The sequence below is a fragment of the Lasioglossum baleicum genome, chromosome 20, assembly GCF_051020765.1.
Source record: "Lasioglossum baleicum chromosome 20, iyLasBale1, whole genome shotgun sequence".
Lineage (NCBI taxonomy): Eukaryota > Metazoa > Arthropoda > Insecta > Hymenoptera > Halictidae > Lasioglossum > Lasioglossum baleicum.
Window position 1 is genome coordinate 5132768 of NC_134948.1, and position 21216 is coordinate 5153983.

At 40.7% G+C, this 21216-nt stretch overlaps 3 protein-coding genes across 6 annotated transcripts; 2 read left to right on the forward strand and 1 right to left on the reverse strand.

Moving 5' to 3' along the window:
• Nucleotides 1-548: 548 nt before the first annotated feature.
• Tbph (TAR DNA-binding protein-43 homolog) lies at nt 549-16036 on the forward strand. Of its 4 annotated transcripts, XR_013011207.1 has the most exons (7): nt 553-953; nt 2480-2649; nt 2774-2914; nt 7644-8316; nt 8395-14029; nt 14739-14920; nt 15021-16036. XR_013011207.1 is itself a non-coding variant. In XM_076444650.1 (4 exons), the coding sequence occupies exons 1-4, from the start codon at nt 716-718 to the stop codon at nt 6280-6282; spliced, it is 1443 nt and encodes a 480-aa protein (XP_076300765.1). In that variant the 5' UTR covers nt 549-715; the 3' UTR covers nt 6283-6922. The 4 variants fall into 4 exon arrangements, 2 of the variants coding, with proteins under 2 accessions (XP_076300765.1, XP_076300763.1); XR_013011206.1 differs by having other exon boundaries at nt 7644-14029; XM_076444650.1 differs by lacking the exons at nt 7644-8316; nt 8395-14029; nt 14739-14920; nt 15021-16036 and adding an exon at nt 5347-6922 and having other exon boundaries at nt 549-953; nt 2522-2649.
• Nucleotides 10261-16692, reverse strand: LOC143218975 (uncharacterized). The gene is made up of 5 exons (XM_076444676.1): nt 16068-16692; nt 15618-15695; nt 14679-15509; nt 14055-14602; nt 10261-13514 (listed from the first exon to the last, which is right to left on the reverse strand). The coding sequence occupies exons 1-2, from the start codon at nt 16505-16507 to the stop codon at nt 15686-15688; spliced, it is 450 nt and encodes a 149-aa protein (XP_076300791.1). The 5' UTR covers nt 16508-16692; the 3' UTR covers nt 10261-13514; nt 14055-14602; nt 14679-15509; nt 15618-15685.
• Nucleotides 16693-17373: 681 nt separating this feature from the next.
• On the forward strand, nt 17374-20871 carry Pmp70 (ATP binding cassette subfamily D member Pmp70). The gene is made up of 12 exons (XM_076444636.1): nt 17374-17508; nt 17595-17637; nt 17713-17900; nt 17977-18046; nt 18135-18232; nt 18325-18505; nt 18577-18789; nt 18859-18928; nt 19023-19498; nt 19580-19879; nt 19958-20119; nt 20188-20871. The coding sequence occupies exons 1-12, from the start codon at nt 17381-17383 to the stop codon at nt 20263-20265; spliced, it is 2007 nt and encodes a 668-aa protein (XP_076300751.1). The 5' UTR covers nt 17374-17380; the 3' UTR covers nt 20266-20871.
• Nucleotides 20872-21216: the final 345 nt, after the last annotated feature.

The window sequence follows — 21216 nt, forward strand, 5'->3', positions numbered from 1 at the left end:
CGGATTTAAAAAATCCCCTAGCGCTGGAACGAAATATTGATTTACATTTCGAAATATATGAACAATAAACAACATATTATTAATACATTAACAATAATAATTTGACGGTAAAAGTGATTTTTCTTGTTAAAAAATCTATCGCTTTTTGCGTTCTTATAATTCACCGGTCGCCATCATGCTAGCCGATTAATTCGTCCGAAATTGAACGTATAATTCCGTCAGAAATTCTTTTTAATTTCTTCAAACAATATCAGAGACATTTTTGCAAGATAATCGACTGGAAAAGTCCTTCAGTCTTACGAACGAGTGGTTCGTTTGAGCATAGTATTAGCCGTTTATCTCCGGTAAATAATAACGAAACGGGGAGTTCTGATGGTTGCGATTTGTTGAATTTGTTTAAAAAAAAATTTCGAATTTAATCGGAACCCGTTCGAGTCGAGAACCGATTAGATTGACGTCGGTTTCGGTAAAATGATTTCTCGGGCGGAAGTCGCGTCGTGATTTTCCTGGGAGAGAGACGTATTGGAAGAGGTTGAAAAGTGGTTTGAGAACGCGTGCGATTGGCAGCACTGCTCGCTGGCCGAAGAGAAAGAGGTGCGGTGTTGCGTGACTGGCTGCGAGAAGATCGAGAGAGCGTGTGTGTTTGTTGTGTTGTAGAGATTTTTAATTCTTCTTTCATCGGGAAACGAACCAGACCGTGCGCTTCGAAGAGAAAATGTCGTCGTACATCCAGGTTGCCGAGGACGAGGGCGACGAGCCGATAGAACTACCAACCGAGGATGATAGCACGCTCTTATTGACCACCGTGACCGCCCAGTTTCCCGGAACGTGCGGACTGAAATACCGCAATCCCGAATCACGGACGATGCGTGGCATCCGTCTCGTTGATGGACGTCTTCATCCGCCTGAAAATGGATGGGGCAAGGCGGTTTACTTTTGTGTCTTTCCAAAAGGTGCTTATTTCACGACAAATCCATACTATCCTCATTCGCTATCTCTGTCTCTCTTTCTCTCGTTCGCCCACCCCTCTCCCCTTCTCACGCTATCTCTCTCTCTCTCTTGCTCTCATTCTCGACCCCCAAATACTAACGCTACGATAAGACCAACTACCGTGTTTTTTTTTTACTACATCTGGCAAAAAGCGTTCGAGCATAATTGCACTGCTCGACAAATTTGAATTCTTTTTTTTACGGTTCCGATAACGTTGAAGAATTCTAATTTTTTTTTGCATTTCGATACCCAACTGTGTGGCGTCTCTCGTAAATTTACCTCTCTCCATCGTTCTGTGTTCCCAAGCAATTCGATTTTAAACAATTTTTCTCGTGAAATTGGGCTTCAGAAATTTTTATTGTGTATTAAATTCGCTGAAATTGTTCCAACGGATGCTCACTTGCCAGTAGTTCTATCCAAATTTTAGATTTTATGTTTCTAAGGTGGGTGTGAAGAAGAATGCATTAAGATTTATAGCGTCATCGATTCGGTCGGGAAAACGGCTTTCGGTTATAATACTCGACTCTAAACAGGATGTTGGAGAGATTCTAGTTTTTCTTTATCGGAACATCTTATTTACGTCAGTACGGATAATTGGTCTTAAACGATCTAGTGACTATCTTTTAGAAGTCCAGTACATGTGTTTGTGTTCATAACAATTAATCTTTGGGTGTATTGTCCTGCGAATAATTTTTGTCTATTTGTTTCATTTGTGTGTGTGAGATGCGAAATTATGTTTCCATTGGAACACGATTTTGCTATTGTTCGAGAGTATTTATTTTTTTTTTCGAGTAAATGATATTAACATAAGCACATGTTAATGTTACATCAAATATATTAACACCAATAATAAATAGACACAGGTTACAAATAAGTTTGTGTTATAATGCTTTTGGTTCAGCTAAAATAATATATATATATATACATTTATGTGTATATATTTATATATATATTTATATATATATTTATATACATACATACATATATATATATATATACATACTATATATTTATACGTACATATACGTGCATAACATACATATACATATATGTACTATACGTACACATATATATATATATATATACATATATATATGCATCTAAATATGCAAACTTACATACGTATAAATAGCTGTGAAGTTGAATGATTAATACGACTAAACCAATCTATATGTTATATACGTATATGAATATGCTGCAGATAAACACGCACACGTACACACATACACACACGCGCGTACACTTACACTCTGATACATAAATTAATTTTTTTTTTAATTATACTTTTTCGAGTAATAATTATTTGTACTGGATTTCCGTATTCCTCTCTTTTTTTATTATTATTATTTTTATACGTTACGTTTCGTTTCTGTATATCGAATATATATGATCTATACATAGAGAATTTCGTGTAAGACTCAAATTTTCGAAGAGGTTCTAGTAAATGAAAAAAAAAAGTTAGTAGACATGAACACTTATATCTTTTCAGAGAACAAACGTAAATCTGATGACAATTTGGAAAATTCCACAGCTAAGACTAAAAGAATGGAAACAAAGTTGCGTTGCACAGACTTGATCGTACTTGGTTTGCCATGGAAAACTACCGAGCAGAACTTGCGTGAATATTTCGAAACGTTCGGAGAAGTACTGATGGCTCAGGCAAGTTTCTCTTTTAAAGTCATAAAAACATATGTCTCTTTGTACATATATATGTATATAGAATGCATATATCTATCTATGTATAAGTATATGTATCACTAATTAGTTCAAAATATTAATTTAGGTTAAGAAAGATGCAAAATCTGGACAAAGCAAAGGATTTGGATTTATTAGATTCGGAAGTTATGAGTCCCAATTGAGATGTCTCGCGCAACGACATATGATTGATGGTAGATGGTGTGACGTCAAGGTTCCCAACAGTAAGGTAAGAGCATCGATATGTTCAATACCAAACGTTTGTTGTTCCTTCAGATATCTAGAAGTAGTTTCAAAGTGCTTAAGTACTTAACAATCGTTTAATAATACTGAGATATATGTATATATATACATGTGTGTATTAAAATATATACATATCTATATATACATGTATATGCAAATCGTAGACCTGTACACAACTGCTTCTGCTAGGATAAATCGATCACACAACTGTTATACACCTTTAGCGAGCAATAATTTATTTCATCTTCGATCAATCGAATGGACGTGCAATCGAGCTAATATACCCTGTGTAAAAAAAATGTTCTGCACATTCGTAACCCTGTAAATACAATCTGCTCATTTTATTGTTATCGTAGTTTTTTCTATCGTATTACTAATTATTTAAGGTTGTTGCTTCCGTAGATTTATTACACGGTTGTGTACAGATCTAGGAGTGCATGCGATAGGATACTAGTCGAATTATAAACTATATAGCGCGAATTATAAGAAAGAAAAAAGAACAATCGAGAAGTCTGACTATGGCACAAACGTGAATAATACTTTGCTTTCGAAATTCCTTTTCGATTTTGAATCATTGCACAAGACGAGACGACAATTAATTTCCGCTTATAAATCTCTGAAACATCATTTGAAATATTTCTTGAGAACGTATATATTGTGGTATAAATAGATGAATGTGTAGTCACTCTTAAGTGGTAAATTTATAATGAACAAGTGATATAAATGTGCGTGAATGTTTTATATGAGTGTTTCGTATGATGCAGAATGAGTACAGGTATCCCCAAAAGAAAGTGTGTGTCTGCGTGATCTTGTAAATAACATGGTGTGGTTGTGTCATTAAATCGTGTGGAATTTTTTAAGTATGCTATGAGAGTACCACTGTCAGATTTGAGAATAGGAAACGAATGATTTATGGAATACATACCCAGTTCACACGTGAGAGAGCTTCAATGGCAACTCGAGAAGCATGCAACGAGGTGTTGAATAGATTCGGGTCCCGGTTACGTTGCGAATTTCCGTGGAAATTTAATGTAATATGACTATGCATATGAGTTACGTATCCGAGTGTTAGGTTGCTTGAGGTGTCCAGCCGAACGTATATATCGTCGCGTCACTAACTCTGAAACAGATTTTAGAGAAATTAGAGCAATTTCTTGTTATCCAAAAAAAAAAAAAACAAAACGAAAAGAACAGCATGTAACTAATAATGGGAGTGAGTTTCGAGGCCAGCAAACATATATTTCGAGTATACTGCTAAATGTGTATCCTTCATTCCGGGACGACGAACATTGTAATGGGTATGGTTTGCGTGACGGTGTGTGCAATTTCGAAGAAAGAAAGAAAGAACGGAGAAACGAAAAAAAACGGTGTGAAACGCGCGCAGTATACGAATTGTCATTAGTCGAGAAGCGAGCTCTGAATTTTGCGAGAATCGGAACGGGTAATAAGAATCGTGATTGGAATTTTCGTGGACGATCATTTAGAACGTACCGGTGTCGGAGAGGAAATGAGTAAACGTTTACAAACACGTAAAGTCTCCCGCGGGCTAACGAATATATCGGTTCCACGAACGAAAGCTTTACCTCTTGTAGCGTCAAGTATGAGATGGAATAGTGTACGGGTCCGTGAATGAAGAAAACTGTGCCGTGTCTCTCAATCGGGTAATTCGAACGAGGTTAGGCTCACACGCTGTCGGTTAGAATGATATGTCGACAGAAGGAAGGAAACTTATAATATTATAAACAAATATACAGGCTGCAGAAGCGGGCGCACGGTAAACATCTCAAGGGACGATTCTGCAACGTAAAATAAGATCGTTCTCGAATTGTTAGCGGTTCGAAGTCTCCGCTCCTGCAGAGAACTGTCGGCAGGATTTTGAAACGATGAAAATTTGAGAACGAGCCCGGCGATCGTTTTATTTTCTCTTGTAAAACGATCCTTTGAAATATTTACCGTGTGCAGTTGAACAGTCTTGTGTATACAGGATGGGTAAACAGCACCGATCGTCTTGATCGTTTCCGTTATACAGTTGGAGATGCGAGGGAAAACTTTTCGCGCAGAAATTACACGGTACCGACCGATCGAGTGACAGCGATCAAAAGAGAAGAAGATCGATGATGATAACTGTTGCGTTACAGGTCTCGCGACCAGTGTAAAACTTCCGCGCGTAAACTTTTCGTCGTGTCCGAAAGTAACGGAAAACAATGAAGGCGACTCGTTGTTCCACCGCGCGTACATGTCTGGTATGTGAAATGACACAATGAAAGAACAACCAGGTGAATCCTGGAGAAGTATGTCTACGATGTGCGAGAGTGCGTGCGTATATGTGTGTATCAAAAAAAAAAAAAAAAAAAATACCAAATGATATAGATATAAAAATTGTATGTGATTGTCGAGGGCTGGTGTATCTGGTTGCAGAATATTGATGGCTTAATGATGGCTCGTCAGTATGATACGAGCAAACACAATGAATGCTACCGGCCTATACCGGTTCATACGCCGAATAGTCGACGGGTACCTGTGGCGAAACCTTATATCAACTTAAATACGTCCGAGCCGGCTAACCCACCTAGGTATGACTCGGAGTATGATTATAAAACGACTCACTACCCGTCGTACCCGGCCAACTATCCATACGACGATAACAATAAGTACAAGTACGAGGGGCAGAATTACAACGCGTACGAGAAACCGAATTACCCGTCGTACGAGGATCCCGGGTACGACACACGGAATTACATGGTGCAGCAGCAGCAGCAGCAGCAACAACAACAACAACAACAACAGCAGCAGCAACAACAACAGCAGCAGCAGCCGCCGCAACCCCAGCCGCATGCGGCAGGTGGTGCGCCGGCGAACCCGCCGCCAAGTTACCCGTCTGACGCCGAATACCCAAGATACCCAAACTACGAAGGACGTGCCGCCGTCTATCCGGTCATGGAGAATCCTGACTATACCGAGAAGGCTAGATACAATTACGGTTACGATCGTAATTATTATGAGGGGGATGGTCGTTACGTCGCTGCGGACTGTCGGTACCCGTTGGACGTACGATACCCGGACACCAGGCACGCCGACAATCGGATACCGACTGACGGTAGAGAGGCCGATTGTAGATATCCTGTGGACAATCGTGAAATCGACAGAAGATACGCGGTCGATGGTAGGGAACCGGACGGTAGATATGCGGTTGATAACCGAGAAGTGGAAGCCAGATACCCGCCGGACGGTAAGGAAGTGGAGGCCAGGTTCGCGGACACTGCAAGATACCCGGCTAAAGAGAACTATTACGATCGTTATTACAAACACCGTCCGTCGAGGGATCACCACGTCTCGGACACGTCAAGATACTGATGAGTCTTGTTACTATCCGTAAATAAACCTGTCACGGCTCGATGGGAATAGACTGCCCGATATTTGTATCTGAATTTTTCTAGATTTTTCTACGTTTTCGGTTCCCCCCTCCCCTCCGGGAACGTTCACACAATTTGTACATAATCGCGGAAACATACGGTCGACGGGAAATTTCAGTCTTGCTGGATATACGCTGTGCGTGATAGTCGCGTTCTTCGATCGTGACTTAACTGTTAAGCTTGGCATTGCTGTAACAGCCAAACGAATTGTATTATATTTCTGCCTGCGCCCACAGACCAAAAATTTCTTGGTCCATTCATGCTCTCTCTTTCTCTTTCTGTCTCTTTCTCGGTACTTCTTGATCGAAAGTATTGTTACGTTCGATAATAATATAAATGTATACATATTTACGGGTTGATTCGGACTAGAGAGGTAGATGAAGTATATTCCCATTGACTCGTGATATATCTCTGTTATAAAATATAGCATATTATGCATATATTAAAAAAAAAAGAAACCAAGTAATGTCTGAAATTATAGATAGCCTCGAATAACTGTCTACATTTTATCAACTATTGTGCTTATTCAATTTAAGATAATGTAATATATAGCATGAGATTACATCGAATATAAAGAGAAAGGATATTGTACAGATTTTGTGCATGGATTTAAAGAGGCCATAGTGCTTAAGTGTTGTTTCATATGTATACATATGCGTCACTCATATGTATACATATGCATTCACTGAGTTCAAGTGTAAATTGACCAACCGAGAAACCTTTTTTCCGTAATCGAATAGTTAGATCAATGCGTATTCAAGAATTTTCTATAAAACTTGACGTTAGTGCAGATTACAGTCCTTCTCTGTTTCCCACGGTAGAATCTATTTTGAGCCGTTGACCGAACAGTTGACGCTCTTAACAATACTTAACAAATACGTAACTAGCATTTAGCCTGTTAGCCTTGTCAACATAATTACTTTTGCAAATACGTCGTAAATCGTTACAGACGTCATTGTATGTTATTGGACTTGCGTAAAAAAAAAATAAAACTAAAATCATTCAGAAGGTGACGATAAGCTACAAAGTCGATCGTCACGATCTTTCACCGGTTCACAGGCTGAACAATGAACAAGACTGGTCTCCTTTTTCGTTTCTCTTTTACAATGTGAATCGGTAGCCTCGCAAACGATCGTACACGTAACAAGAGTATAATGTGCACTGTACGCAAGTTTTACTGAACAAATTAAAGCAAAGAAAAAAAAGAACAAAAAAAAAGCAAAATGAAAAAACTCAAAACAAAAAAAACCTCAATGTGAAAATCTGTTGTACATGATTGATTGATTGTGCGTTTGTGCGTAGGAGGGAATGATTCAGCAAGTACCCTGCAAGGTATTCGTGGGACGCTGTACAGAAGACCTAACCGCTGACGATCTGCGCGACTATTTCTCCAAATACGGCGAAGTGACGGACGTGTTCATCCCGAAACCATTCCGTGCATTTTCGTTTGTTACTTTCTTAGATCCGGAGGTAGCGCAGTCCCTGTGCGGCGAGGATCACATAATAAAGGGGGTTTCGGTGCACGTGTCGAACGCCGCGCCAAAGTCCGAGGGGAACAATAAGAATTTCAATAATCAAGTGAACTCGAACATGCGCCGAGGCGCGCCCGGCCCCGCCGAGAATAACGTGCAGGGTAACTACCAGGTGGCGAGATACGTCGGCCACTCAGGTAACAATATGGGCCCAAACGGATGGAACAATCCAGGGAACCGCGGTAACCTGGACATGCCGAATCTCCAGGCGTTGGGCATCACCGGGCAGAACAATGGTGGCGGCGGTGGCGGCAGTATGTCCAATTCGTTGGCGATGGCCGGGCTGAATCTGTCCGCGTTGCCGGTGAATCCAGCTCTGGTCGCCGCGCTGAACCAAGCATCTTGGGGCCTGATCGGTAACCTGCAGACGCCCGGAAACGATCAGGGATATTCGAACCAGCCTGGCCCACCTGGTCAACAACCCTCCGGAAACAACAGCATTGGTAACAGTGGCAACTCTGGCTTTCTCAGTTGGATGAATCAGGGTGGCGGTGATGGTAATACAGGCAATCCCGGAACAGGTGGTCCAGGCCCGAATAACCCGAACGCGTCCCAAGGTGCTTGGCAGAATCATCCCGGGCAGCGCGAGCAGAAGTCGAATAACTTTCTCAAGTACGAGTAAGAAGCCTGCGCCGCGACACGACGATGACACAATGATGACACGATGATGATGACGATGCTGGTGCGCGTGTGTCGATCACGATGCCATCGGGCCCCCCTTCCCCCACTCACGGCCAGCAGGAAGAAACCGGCGAATCCGTTCCTTTGATCCTGACACGCGTTTACTGCTACTACCACTACACAACCGCCTTTAGGCCGCCTCGGGAGAGTAGAGGATCTGTCTGTCTGTCGCACGCCTCTTTTACAGTTTCTAGTAGGTACAAATTATATCAGTTGTAAACCGGACAACGACAAACACGCAACTATGCGACTATGACGGCGACCACGTACACACGACAATATATCCTGGTCCCTCCCAACCCTCTGTCAATAGAGGCACTGGTTCAGTTATACAAGTCTCGCACTTTCAGTTAACTCTTTTGCAGATCTTGTTCACCGTTTTGCTACTCAAGTTTTTCTACAAATTTGTTTTCTTAAGTTACTCGAACGAACACTGTTCCCATACAAAGTTATTTCTCCGAGAGAAACATTTGTTAAGTGTGAAGTAACACAAAATCAGAGAAAATTTAGAATAAAATTGTCATTCAACATAATCTTTTTTCTCGTTTATGTAGTATATTTTATTCGAGTAGAATCATTTGCAACGGACTGAATTTGGTCTGCTAAAGGACGAACTTGGAATGCAGAACCTGTATCCACAGTCCCTCCAAGTCGCGGCAAACCGAACATCTAATTTGACCTCTGTCGAAATTGGAGCTGGAACAGGATGTCTCGACCCTAGCTGTGACACTGTTTCGTGACCTTCGAATAACCTTGGGAATTTTCGTTCACCCTGTAGCTTCTGTCTCGAACATATTTCTCCAGATTCCGACAGAGTCACTCAGCTGTTCCGTTTCTCGTGACTGACCCTGTCACATATATACGTGTATACATCTACAAGAAAAAGATCGATTAGAATACTTGTTCTGTTTGTTCATATCCGATAAACAATATTTCATACGAGATCACGTTTACGATTAATTAGATAGGATTGATTACCCTTTCATTTTTATCTTTTGCACACCACACAAACACACATACGTGCACAGACACACCGTACGTATTTTTCTTCTTACATATATATATACATCTCTGGCTTGTTCACCTGTCTGAAGATACCAGGCTTCGCCTGAGCAAATAGAAAAACAGATGTTAACATTGCACATACACAAACATACACACACACCACACACGATACCCTTTCTTCTCGCTGTGAGGAACCATAGATGCGGACGCGCGTGTTTAGGGAACGGATAGCTTCGATCATCTGAACTCTGTGCATACTAGAATTGTATGATCTCATTTTCAAGCGTGCGGTCTAACCAACTCGAGAGATAATAAATTATGTACTGAGATGTTTATGTTGGTGGTGATGATAATGATGATGAGGATGATGCTTGATGATTATATGAATGTATAATTTATATATTTATATATACGTCTATGTATTACGGAATATATATATATATATAGACGCAGATATATAGATAGATAGATTATGATGATGATGATGATAATGATGATGATGATGAATGTGCATGTGTCAATGAAGAATAAGAACGAGTTATGTGTAGCAACGAGTACATACGTGTGCTGACGAGTTTTATTTAAAGTTACGTGCCGTGTGTTTAATGTGTAATTGAGAAATTCACCGATCCGGTTCACTCGTTTCTTCGAGTCGTCGTGCGTGAGATCACTTTTTCCTCTTCTTCTTTGTCTTCTTCTTCTTTTCTTTGTTTTTTTTTTTAAGAGCAGCGCTCCGCGTTCATTTTAACCAAGCCGGCTCTGGCAGCGGCTGCGAAATTTTTAAGATCACAAGAGTGAGAGCAACGATCGTTTGTATTCGTCCCTTCTTCTACCTGTGCTGTCCGATATTTGTTGAAATTTCAAATTCGACAGGGTCGTTCTACATAGGTAGGGAGCATGGGCAGAGAGTCGGTCACAGTTGCAGAATGTATGGGGTGAGGACGCGAGTGTGTGTGAACGAGAACGCCAGGTGTGTGTACAGATTGATCGCAGCTACCCGGAATTTCGAATGTCATTGACTACTAGAGAAATCTCGCGTTCGAATGGTAACGAGAAAAGCATACGTGTTCTTTTCTATAAATGTGTATACAAATACGTATATTTGTACATGTAGAACATGTATGAATGTATGTATGTATATATACGAGTACATGCAGATGCGTTTTGCAATTGAGTATGATAAATGCAATTCGAGACGATGCGTCCATGGATCTTATATCGATCGGTTGAATGTGAATCGTGGCATTTTGCAGTTCGACATTTTTCTTCTTATTCCATTTTCGATGACTCCGGTATCTGAATGTTAACGAGATAAATTTCTCCCACGACGAAGGATAGCGGTACCATTCTTCGTGCTCAAAGAGTCATGGTTTGTCGATGATCGCAATACCTTGTATAGTCGCAGCTGAGAGAGAAAAAAACAATATAAGAAAGCACACGAAACGTATTCAAGTTGCTCTAGGTGAAAAAGTATTTCAAACTATAAACTCTTCGTGTTTTACGTGTTGCTTCAAAAAAAAAAAAAAGATATACAAACCGTGGAAGGAATGGGAAACGAAATCTTGCCGGAAGAGACGCATCCAGTCACACGTTCTGAGCATTCTCCATTATTACATAGAAATCTCATTGGTAATTTCGATTCGATGATGCTTATCATTTCACAACTTGTAATCACCGAGACTGTATCTTAATTTTTACCTCTGGGAGAACTATGCACAACCGAGCGATTCTTGGATATTCCAGTCGAAGACTTTGTCGCCAGTATGGTTTTCACTGGGGACGAAAAAGAGACGGGAAATGATTAATAGTTCGAATATTCAAGGACCATCCGAAAACCTCCGTTCACCCATCCATCATTTTCAGAAACGTTTAATTCTCATGACCCAGGAAAATTGTTTTCTTGCTTTCACGTAACTTGTACAGGCATCGTATCGTAGTCCTTATAGATTGGATTGTTTTACCACACGAGTCTCTCTCCCTCTCTTTTGTTCTGTCTCTCTCTCTCTTTCTCTTTTTGCGTGTGTATGTATGCGTGTATGACGGTTGAATGTATTTGTTAATGGTCGTCTCAGAACTACAGGCATGAAAGTCCTAATTGAGAAGTGATTTGCTGTTTAAATGGTAGGGAACATTAATTAATAATATATGTATATATATATTTATATATACATATATATATACACACACACATGCGAGTGTATGAACGGTGTGTGTATGTACCTGGGCATGTATGTATCTGACTGCGAAGAAGTGAAGTACAGCAGAAAACCAACGTGTTGATAATATTTATATATACATATATATATACATATAAAAATATATGATGAGCGAGTATAATAATTGTGAACCGAGCGATAATTAATTGTGAAAAAAAAGTAATATTTTATGGATGGGACACAGTCGTTTAGTGAATGCCTGAGAAAGATATATATATATATACATATATGTATATATATATATGTCTTTATTGATTCAGAATGTTTATACATACTGTAAAGAGAACATTGATGGGAAGAATGCGTCGAGTTTATTTATTGACGTCCTGCTGTAAATGATAACCGATATACAAAGACTGTAGTTTAAGACAACTTTTAACAGACATTAGAACCGTTTCTAGCTCATTATTATAGCCTGGTTGATCCATTTCAAATCGTTCGCCGATATCGACTAATCTGTAATCACTTTTAACCGATACGTAGATTTCCATACGTATCGGTTAAAATAATGATAATAACGATATATATATTTCTATATATATATATATATCTCTATATATATATATAGTATTCGTTTTTTGTGCGATTGCATTTTCTGTCAGATTGAAGCAAAATGGAAGCAAATTGTATATGTATATGTGTGTAGAGTTTTGCAAATGGAGTAGTTCTGCACGGGGACAATTGAGATTTAGCGCGCGTGCGATTCAGAGATGATTGTTGCTCAAAAAATGCCTTGCGAAACGATTTGAATACGATCCGCGAAGTGTGTACATATATATACGTAAGGTGCATTAATGTCGTTCGTGAACGTTTCAAATGAAAACATATGAGTTTCTGTTGTGTAGACAGTTTCGTATTTGTAAATTTAAAAAGTAACAAATATCGGGATTGCGTTTTAAACGAGATATACCGAGTGATCACGATCGATAAGAAAATGAAAAGAAAAAAACGTACACGATTCTTTTTTGTCATTGTGAGAATGTTAATTTCGATAGGTGGCAGAGATTGATTCTTATTACCGTAAGTTCATTACAAGAATGATTAAAAACTGATACACTGGAAATTAGTTTATTTACACTTTTTGAACTCCTCCATCGGGTCGCTTTGTTGGCCACCCGTAAAATATTCTAGGCTCGACCGATATCAGAGTAAGAAACGCCGAGAAAGGCGTACCTGCCGAACAAAACATTGGTCAATTATTCATAGTCAACAAGGGTTCACCTTCTGTCGAAGTTACACAGTGTTCTCGAACGTCAACCGTGATATTGGTCGAGTCATGAACAAAACAGTTTATTTACTCCTGTTTTCTTCTAGCTAGTGTTTCATCTGTGTTGGATGAATGCGTTACAAAACAAATCTTTCACTTGGTATCAACAACATTCACGGTCAAGCAACTTTCTTTCACTTGTTGTAACAACCACTCACATACGTCTTACACAGTCTCAAGTGTTCCGCGACTTGTCGCAGGGTGGTTCGAACAAACGGAACCATTCACATCGGGGTTCATTGGTTCCAGTGAGAGTTTGCGCTATTTATTGCAGTTTTCACGAACAGACCTGCTTCTTTCGAAATGTAAAGATTCCTGGTAGTTGTGCATATACTTTGTGGACGTTTCTACATGTATGCCAATTCCAATGTCGTGGAAATTTTCTTTCATTCTTTGCCGGCGACCTTTTGCATTTTCATTAGCCAAGCCGTGGGAAACACATTAGAATCAATGACTCTGATTATCATGACAACTGCAACAAATAGTTTGGAAGGATAATTGTGTGTTCGGCACTTGGTTGGAAAACAGTTTTTTACAGCGATCGTGTTAGTTAATTATTATATTCCCATTTTGTCGAGTGACAATCGGGAGAAGGGAGAATGTGTGAGTGGTTCTACAGTTAGAATCGCACAGAGTGGAAGGAAGTATTTGTGAGTTACTACAGGTTGCCATTCATTCGATGAATGAAGGTGATGATGATAATGATGATGATGATGATGATGATGCTTTATGATATATGGTAGTGGTGGCAGTGATAGTGACGATTATATGATGATGAGATGATGAGGATGTTGATGATGAATAATGGTGATGAGTTTGATGATGAGGATGAGGATGCGGATGGTGATGATGCGGATGCGGATGCGGATGATGATGATTATGATGATGATGATGATGATGAGATGAGATGGTGATGATTATGATGATTATGATGATGACTGGAAGTAGAGGAGAGGCATGGAAGCGTCTACTGAAACTTCGAAACAGGTGATTACGAACTGAAATTACTTACAATAGTATGGGTTTTGCGTCATCGAAATCCAAACACACTCACGCAAGGTCATACACGACATTCGCAGCTTCTCATAATCTAATGGTCCCGCTATTTCTCAAACATGTCCGAGCGTTGCCTAATTTTCTTTAGATCCTCGTCAATGCTGGAGTACCAGAACAAAAATGCAAAAAAATAAAAGACAGTAAACCAGTTACCTCGTCGGTTGATAGAAGATATATCGTTTCTTTGGTCGTCGAGTCTCGATATAATTGTTCTAACTGATTAATTGTTCCATCCATCCGCTATTAACCAAACTGTTAATATCGCTTCTTAACGATATCTCATTGAAGCATTATCCAATCGATTTCAATGGAAGCACATGGAAGTGCATTCGATTTTTCTCGGTACAATCAGATCCCATCCGAACGATTGCATAATTCTTCGAGCGAAGTGTATTCTCGAGGCTCTCACGTTGCACGCAATTCGATTAGCAAGTTAACGCAAAACCAAGACGAAGTAGACTATCATTTCTGCGATGCGATCGGGAGAAAAAGCAAAACCGTTGTCTGCAAGAGAAAAAAAAACATACCATTCGCCATCGTTATATGTCGGTTTCCTTTCTGCATTTTTTCAAATAATTACATTTCTCCGCTACCTTTCCATCGATGTACAATTAATCACGCATACGATTCTGTTCGACAGCTCAGTTGACTGAAATGCAGTCTGCGAACTCGCATGGATTATTCGTATGCGACTAGCTCCGATTAACAGCCAGGTGACCAGGACAAAAATTAACTGCGGCTCTGCGGACGAACGGGGACAAGAAGTTGTAAAGGACGATAAGGACGGATCAAACGCGGAAAGTTTATGAACAGTATGAACAGGTGGTTTGAGAATTTCCATTTTTCTTCTGAACCTTACTGATCGCGGATTTATGCCGTGTCATCGACGATTTGAATTCGTTAGTGTTTTTATAATTTTCAGATTAACCTCGCTGTGGTATTATGTAAATCTGACGACACCTGCTCCCGGCAACAATAGATAATTTGACCGTGAAGAATTCCGAACCTCGTCGCATTTCCAACGTGTTGCTCACCCAACGATAACACGAGGAAATACTAATCTCCAATTGATACTGGGTGTGTGTCAAAGGTGCTCTAGATTAGGTAGTCTTTGATATTGGCGTCGGCTTCTTCGGTGCAAAATCTACCAACAGAATAAAAAGAATTACAAAAGGAGATGATATTCTTGCGGATCTGCGTAAGTATGAAAAATCTTCTTGAATGTAAAAAAAACAGACTACAACAATACATGTAAATATTGCATGTGTCCGTAGAGACTCGTACGATTTCAGGGAATAAGTGTAGCTTCTATTAGGTGAGATAAGAACTTGTGTAATCAATCTTTTCGTGATGTAGCGATAAGAGCCGCGTTTCCCATCTGTCTGGCGTCGTTAACTTTCAAATACATCATCTAAAAATAAATGTCTGCGAAAATGAATTATTTCGAAGGCATCGGGCAATGATACTTTAATCATGCATATATTCGCATAATTTGATTGAAATGCTATTCAACTATTACCATATTAATGATACCGTAAGAGCTGTCCCCTCTTCAAACGATTGGAGTACCCCGTTGCTTGGCGAGCGTCAGAGTTCACTAACAAAAAAAGAAATAACCAGTAGGAATTTATATACAAAAAAAATAACTATTCGATTTGACGCAGACCGCGAAGATCGGTGAATATTCTATTTGTGTAAATGTAAACTCGCTAAGCTATGTGCCGATAGTATTCACGAGAGCAAAAAAGCCAAATTCATTTGCATAGCACAATTTCCTTAATTTGCAGGTAAATCCAAGCATATTCTGGGTAATGGTGCTAACGATAACAAGCTAGGGCAAATAAAATAAGTGATGAGACAATTATTCGCTTGTAAGCACTTTTGTATGACTTTGTACCCGATCGAACACCTTATTCAATAAACGAAAAATTTTCACGATTTGTTGGGAACGTTTAATCATTTTATTTACCATGTATATATGTTTATAACTCGATTTAGCGATCTAATCAGCGCGCTCCTCAAGTCTCGTTCAATCGGAGATAAAGCGAGCGCGCTTCGATTCGTGGAGAACCAATTTGTAGAAGTTTTCGTTAAAAATAAATATAGGTAGAGGTGTAGCGGACTCCGAGCGTGGGAAAGAAGGAATTTTCGGACACGGAAATTTTCTCTTTCCCAAGCGCATACCTCCTGAAGACCGATTGTCGAAACCTTGACCCGGTCGTTAAAGACTTGTCGATAGCAACGAATTTTCGAATCGCTATTTTCGGAAGAAACTTTCCCCATGCCCCTCCTCAGCAGGTTTTTCAGACGCGTACCTGGCTCGTCCGCGAAAACTCCCTTACCGAGATACAGAACGCGTTGTTTCGTTATATGTTGTTGGAATTGAACAGCGCGTACAAAAATATGCATATTCGTCCGGAGTCCGTTATCTCCGGAAGGTTGACATAATGAATGGAAGCGGCGAGTAGATAGCTATATAATTATAATCAGTTTCCGTGGCAATACATAAACACGACGCAGCGCGTCTAGAATTTATCGCAGTTATTAGAACATAACGCTTGCGTCACCGTTGTATATCAATCCGGACATTAAAGTGCAAGAAAATCGATAAACCGTCAGTAAAGTTGTATATCAGCAGAGTATTTAGTGATGCAGTGGTTTTGCAGTAAGTACTTTTCACCCCTCGTTATCGAGGTTCTTTATCGTTTCAACAATGCATTAACGTCGTGAATCGATGTAAAATGTGCAAAAGAGAATCGGACGTAATACATATATCGGTGTATGAATGAGAACGGTTCCAATACCGTAACAGCTGTGGTTTTCGAATCTTGGCTCTGCTTCGTAACGAGAATACCCTTGGGCGCGTGTGTCGCGTGTATACATATTTATTGATTTGGGCAGCGCCGTATCAAAGTTCATTGGTGTAGGATTACATAAACAAAACAGGTTTGGTAGTTTTTGTACTTTGATCGGTAATTGGAGGGACGCTGATGATTGTGCACGTATAGTATAGGCGCGGACGCGCGATATAAGACAATCCGATGATCAGGTTAGAGTAGGTGAAAGCAGCGCGAGAACCAGGGGCCAGGGACTGGCTCGCTCACAGCGAAATGCTTGCGGAACGTCGTTTCGCTGCTGTTTAGCTGATTCACTGCTACTCGTGAGTGTTGCCCCACCACCTGTTCACCTCAACAAGCTCCGAAACTGGACGCAGAACAGCCAAGACCGTCGTAGAAGACGGTGTAAATTTGCAGTCGTGCTCGCGAGGCTGATCGGTTGGGAATGGCGCCGACACTTAGTAAATTCGAGACGGATCCCACGGGGAAACGAAAGGCTGGCGCTCTCACCGCGTGGTTACCGATCCTACAAAGGAAAGGCCACTCCACGAAGGAACAAGCCACGAGGAACAAGTAAGCAGACAAGACAGCCGTGTGTGTCCACGCGAACCAACCTGCATGCAACTCGTCGAAACACTCACGATTGTTTGTTTTTACAGGAACGCGTGGCCCGTTCATGACATACAGTATGTTATCAAAGAGGTGAGTGTGTGTACCGTCTGCAATCCTTAAATCGGTTCCCATACCCTAACTGTAAGAGTGCAAACCGTTTTTCAGGTGAAGCCAAAGAGCCCGAAAGCTTACGTCAATGCCAGATTCTTCAAGCAACTACGCCAACTCCTCCGAATCGGTATACCATCCATCATATCGCCAGAAATGGGATTCGTTCTTCTGGTTGCTGGATCCTTGGTTGCCAGATCTCTCTGCGACCTGTGGATGATAAACATTGGGACTTTAATCGAATCGTGTGTACAATTATCTGCTAATATGAATAATACTATTCTCGATTCATTAGCTACATTAGACTTTCTTGTGCTTCAGGTCAATTGTTAATATGGATAAACCCTTATTTAAGAAGCGATTGTTTAAATTCATGACTCTTTTGCCTGTGGTAAGTGGAATGTATACGATGAATGAATCGTGCCGTTCATTGCTCTTGTAGACTGCCAACGAAATCTTCCATGATTATATTTATTTAGATCTCTATCGTGAACAACTTACTGAAATATGGAATATACGAAATGAAGCTGAGGCTACGCACAAATATCACACGAAATCTACTGGATCAGTACCTGAAGTGAGCGGAACCATCCAAGAACAATTATGAATTATGGATTTGCTTCGAGAAGCGTTTCAAATACAAAAGTGTTCTACTTGTCTACTTTACAGGGGCTTTACGTACTATAAAATGACTAACCTGGACAGTCGGATAGCGAATCCGGATCAGCTTTTATCTACCGATGTGGACAAGTTCTGCGAGAGTTGCACGGATCTCTATAGCAACGTCGCGAAACCATCATTGGACATATTTATTTACGTTTACAGATTAACGAGCAACCTCGGTGGTCAAGTATGTTAATTCATGCGTTCGTTCGTGCGCGCCCGTTTACGCTTTCTAATACATCTGTTGCATTATTATAGACACCAATATTAATGCTTTTGTACCTTGTCTTTGCTGGTACTCTGATCACGCATCTTCGTAAACCGATCGGGTCGATGACAGTGACAGAACAACGGCTCGAGGGCGAGTACCGTCACATGAATTCTCGATTGATCACGAACTCCGAAGAGATCGCGTTCTATCAAGGAAACAATCGAGAGAAACTGACGATACTAGCTAGCTTCTATAAACTAGTAAGTAACATGCTGTACGCTACGTTTCATCATGTATAAATAATGTTACACAGGCGTCTTGTTTTGCAGGTGACGCACCTTCGAAAATGTTTAGAGTTCAAAACGTTCATAGGAACTATCGATAATTTCATCGGCAAATGTAAAACACAAATTTCCATGTATTTACACCCGCTTATCGGCAGTGACTCGTTGTCGGTAAAAATAAAATATTGAAAATATATATCTTTTTTTAGACGTGGCAACGATCGTAGGGTTCTACGCGGTCAGCCTTCCATTCTTTAAAAAGAACCATCCGATCCTGTCGGGAACGTCTGATCACCGGTTCAAGAGTTACTACACGTACGGCCGGATGTTAGTGAAACTGGCCGAAGCAATAGGAAGATTAGTCTTGGCTGGAAGAGAGCTAACACGGTTGGCAGGGTTCACGGCCAGGGTCACAGAGATCAAGGACGTTCTGGACGACCTGAACGCCGGAAAATACACCAGAACGATGATTTCCGACACGAAGGAAGATTCGATTGGTAGCCCGGGCGCGGGAAAGATTATGACCAAAGATAACATTATACGTTTCGATCGTGTGCCATTGATAACGCCGAACGGCGACGTTCTTATCAAAGAGTTGACGTTCGAGGTAAGCTCGGGAATGAACGTGCTGGTATGCGGGCCGAACGGCTGCGGAAAAAGTTCCCTCTTCAGAATTCTCGGAGAGGTACGTCGTCGATTTTTATCGCTTTATCAAAATTTTACGAGCGGCAATGTCTGACTGTTTGAAACCGTTTTATCGGAACAGTTGTGGCCAGTTTGGGGCGGAACGGTGACCAAACCGCCCCGAGGGAAATTATTCTACATACCGCAACGTCCTTACATGACTCTGGGCACGCTCAGGGATCAGATCATCTATCCTCACACGAAGGAGGAGATGTTACGGCGCGGCAAGATGACGGACGACGACCTCAGAAAACTGTTGGATCTGGTTCAGCTGGGTCACCTGTTGGAAAGAGAAAATTTAACGAATTCCGAGGGCCAGGGGTGGGACGTTGTCGCCGATTGGATGGACGTTCTTTCCGGTGGCGAGAAACAACGTATAGCGGTAGCACCTCGTATCCTCTTTGTCTAAGCTCGTCTTTTTCTGTGAACGATGATTGACCTGGTTCCGTTAATCCCATAGATGGCTCGACTCTTCTATCACAAACCACAGTTCGCGATCCTGGATGAGTGCACGAGCGCAGTCAGTGTCGATGTCGAAGACTCGATGTACTCGTATTGCAGGCAGGCGAACATCACTTTGTTCACAGTCTCGCACAGACGATCGCTCTGGAAGCATCACGAGGTAACGAATCAATTGATACGGTTAATGAAAGTTACAGAGTTCTAATTGCCGAGTGATTCTCGTTTCAGTATTACTTGCAAATGGACGGAAGAGGAGGCTACGAGTTCAAACAAATCGAGCCGGACACCGAAGAGTTTGGATCGTGAATCTTCGTGTCCCTTGCATCTGATAACGCTTGCCAACATGCAGGGGACGCTACGTTTGCAATCGAATAGTCGGAACAGACAGAGAAATATTCAAATAACAAACGGATACAGTTTACACGCGCGCGCGCGTGCGCGTTGTCAAACCTGCACAGACTTACGAGTATTGTGTACATCACTATTTAAAATGTAGCGCATAATACCTGTATATTTTTTATATCAATGTTTTTTAGAGGATAGTATGTAAACGATACCGCGAGACGCGACACAGGCCTTAACACGCTGACTGCCGCGATTCTTGCGTCGGATTACAAAATTTATTGAATTTCAAATTTTATACAAACGGATACGGAAAGTGATCATCACGCTAAGTTTGGTTGTCTCGATGTTGTATTTTCCTTTTGGAAGTGATCAGTTACTTCGAAATCGTCGCGGAATATCACTCTTGATTGCCGGTTTTCGGCGGTCAACGTGTTAGTCCGTTAGTAAACCTTAAATGTTAATTGTATAAAAATATATGTTCTTCCAATGCTGTCAACAAGGGAAATATAGGATTATAATTCTTTCGGGTGGAAGTTTAAGCTACTATTCAATTCGACCAACATATTTTTGATACTTAGAAGATTTTTGCACGCGGTTCGGGTACCGGTGCCCGAACTCTCTCGCGCGAGATTAGTGAATGTTAAATGTACATCACGTACACGCAGCAATTTCATACCGACATGTATACGAGAGAAATAGAATTTGTAGTCGAAACGATGTTCTATTATAAGAGTGCAATTGTGATTTGTTATGTGTAGATCACATTGAGCAAACGCGGTCAGAGATCATATATTGGATTGCTGGACAATAAGAGAATATGTAATGAAAATAAACGAAAGACGAAACATTCAAGTGATCTTTCGGTTTCCATTCTGAACGTACCAAACAAGAAAATACATACAACACTTTATA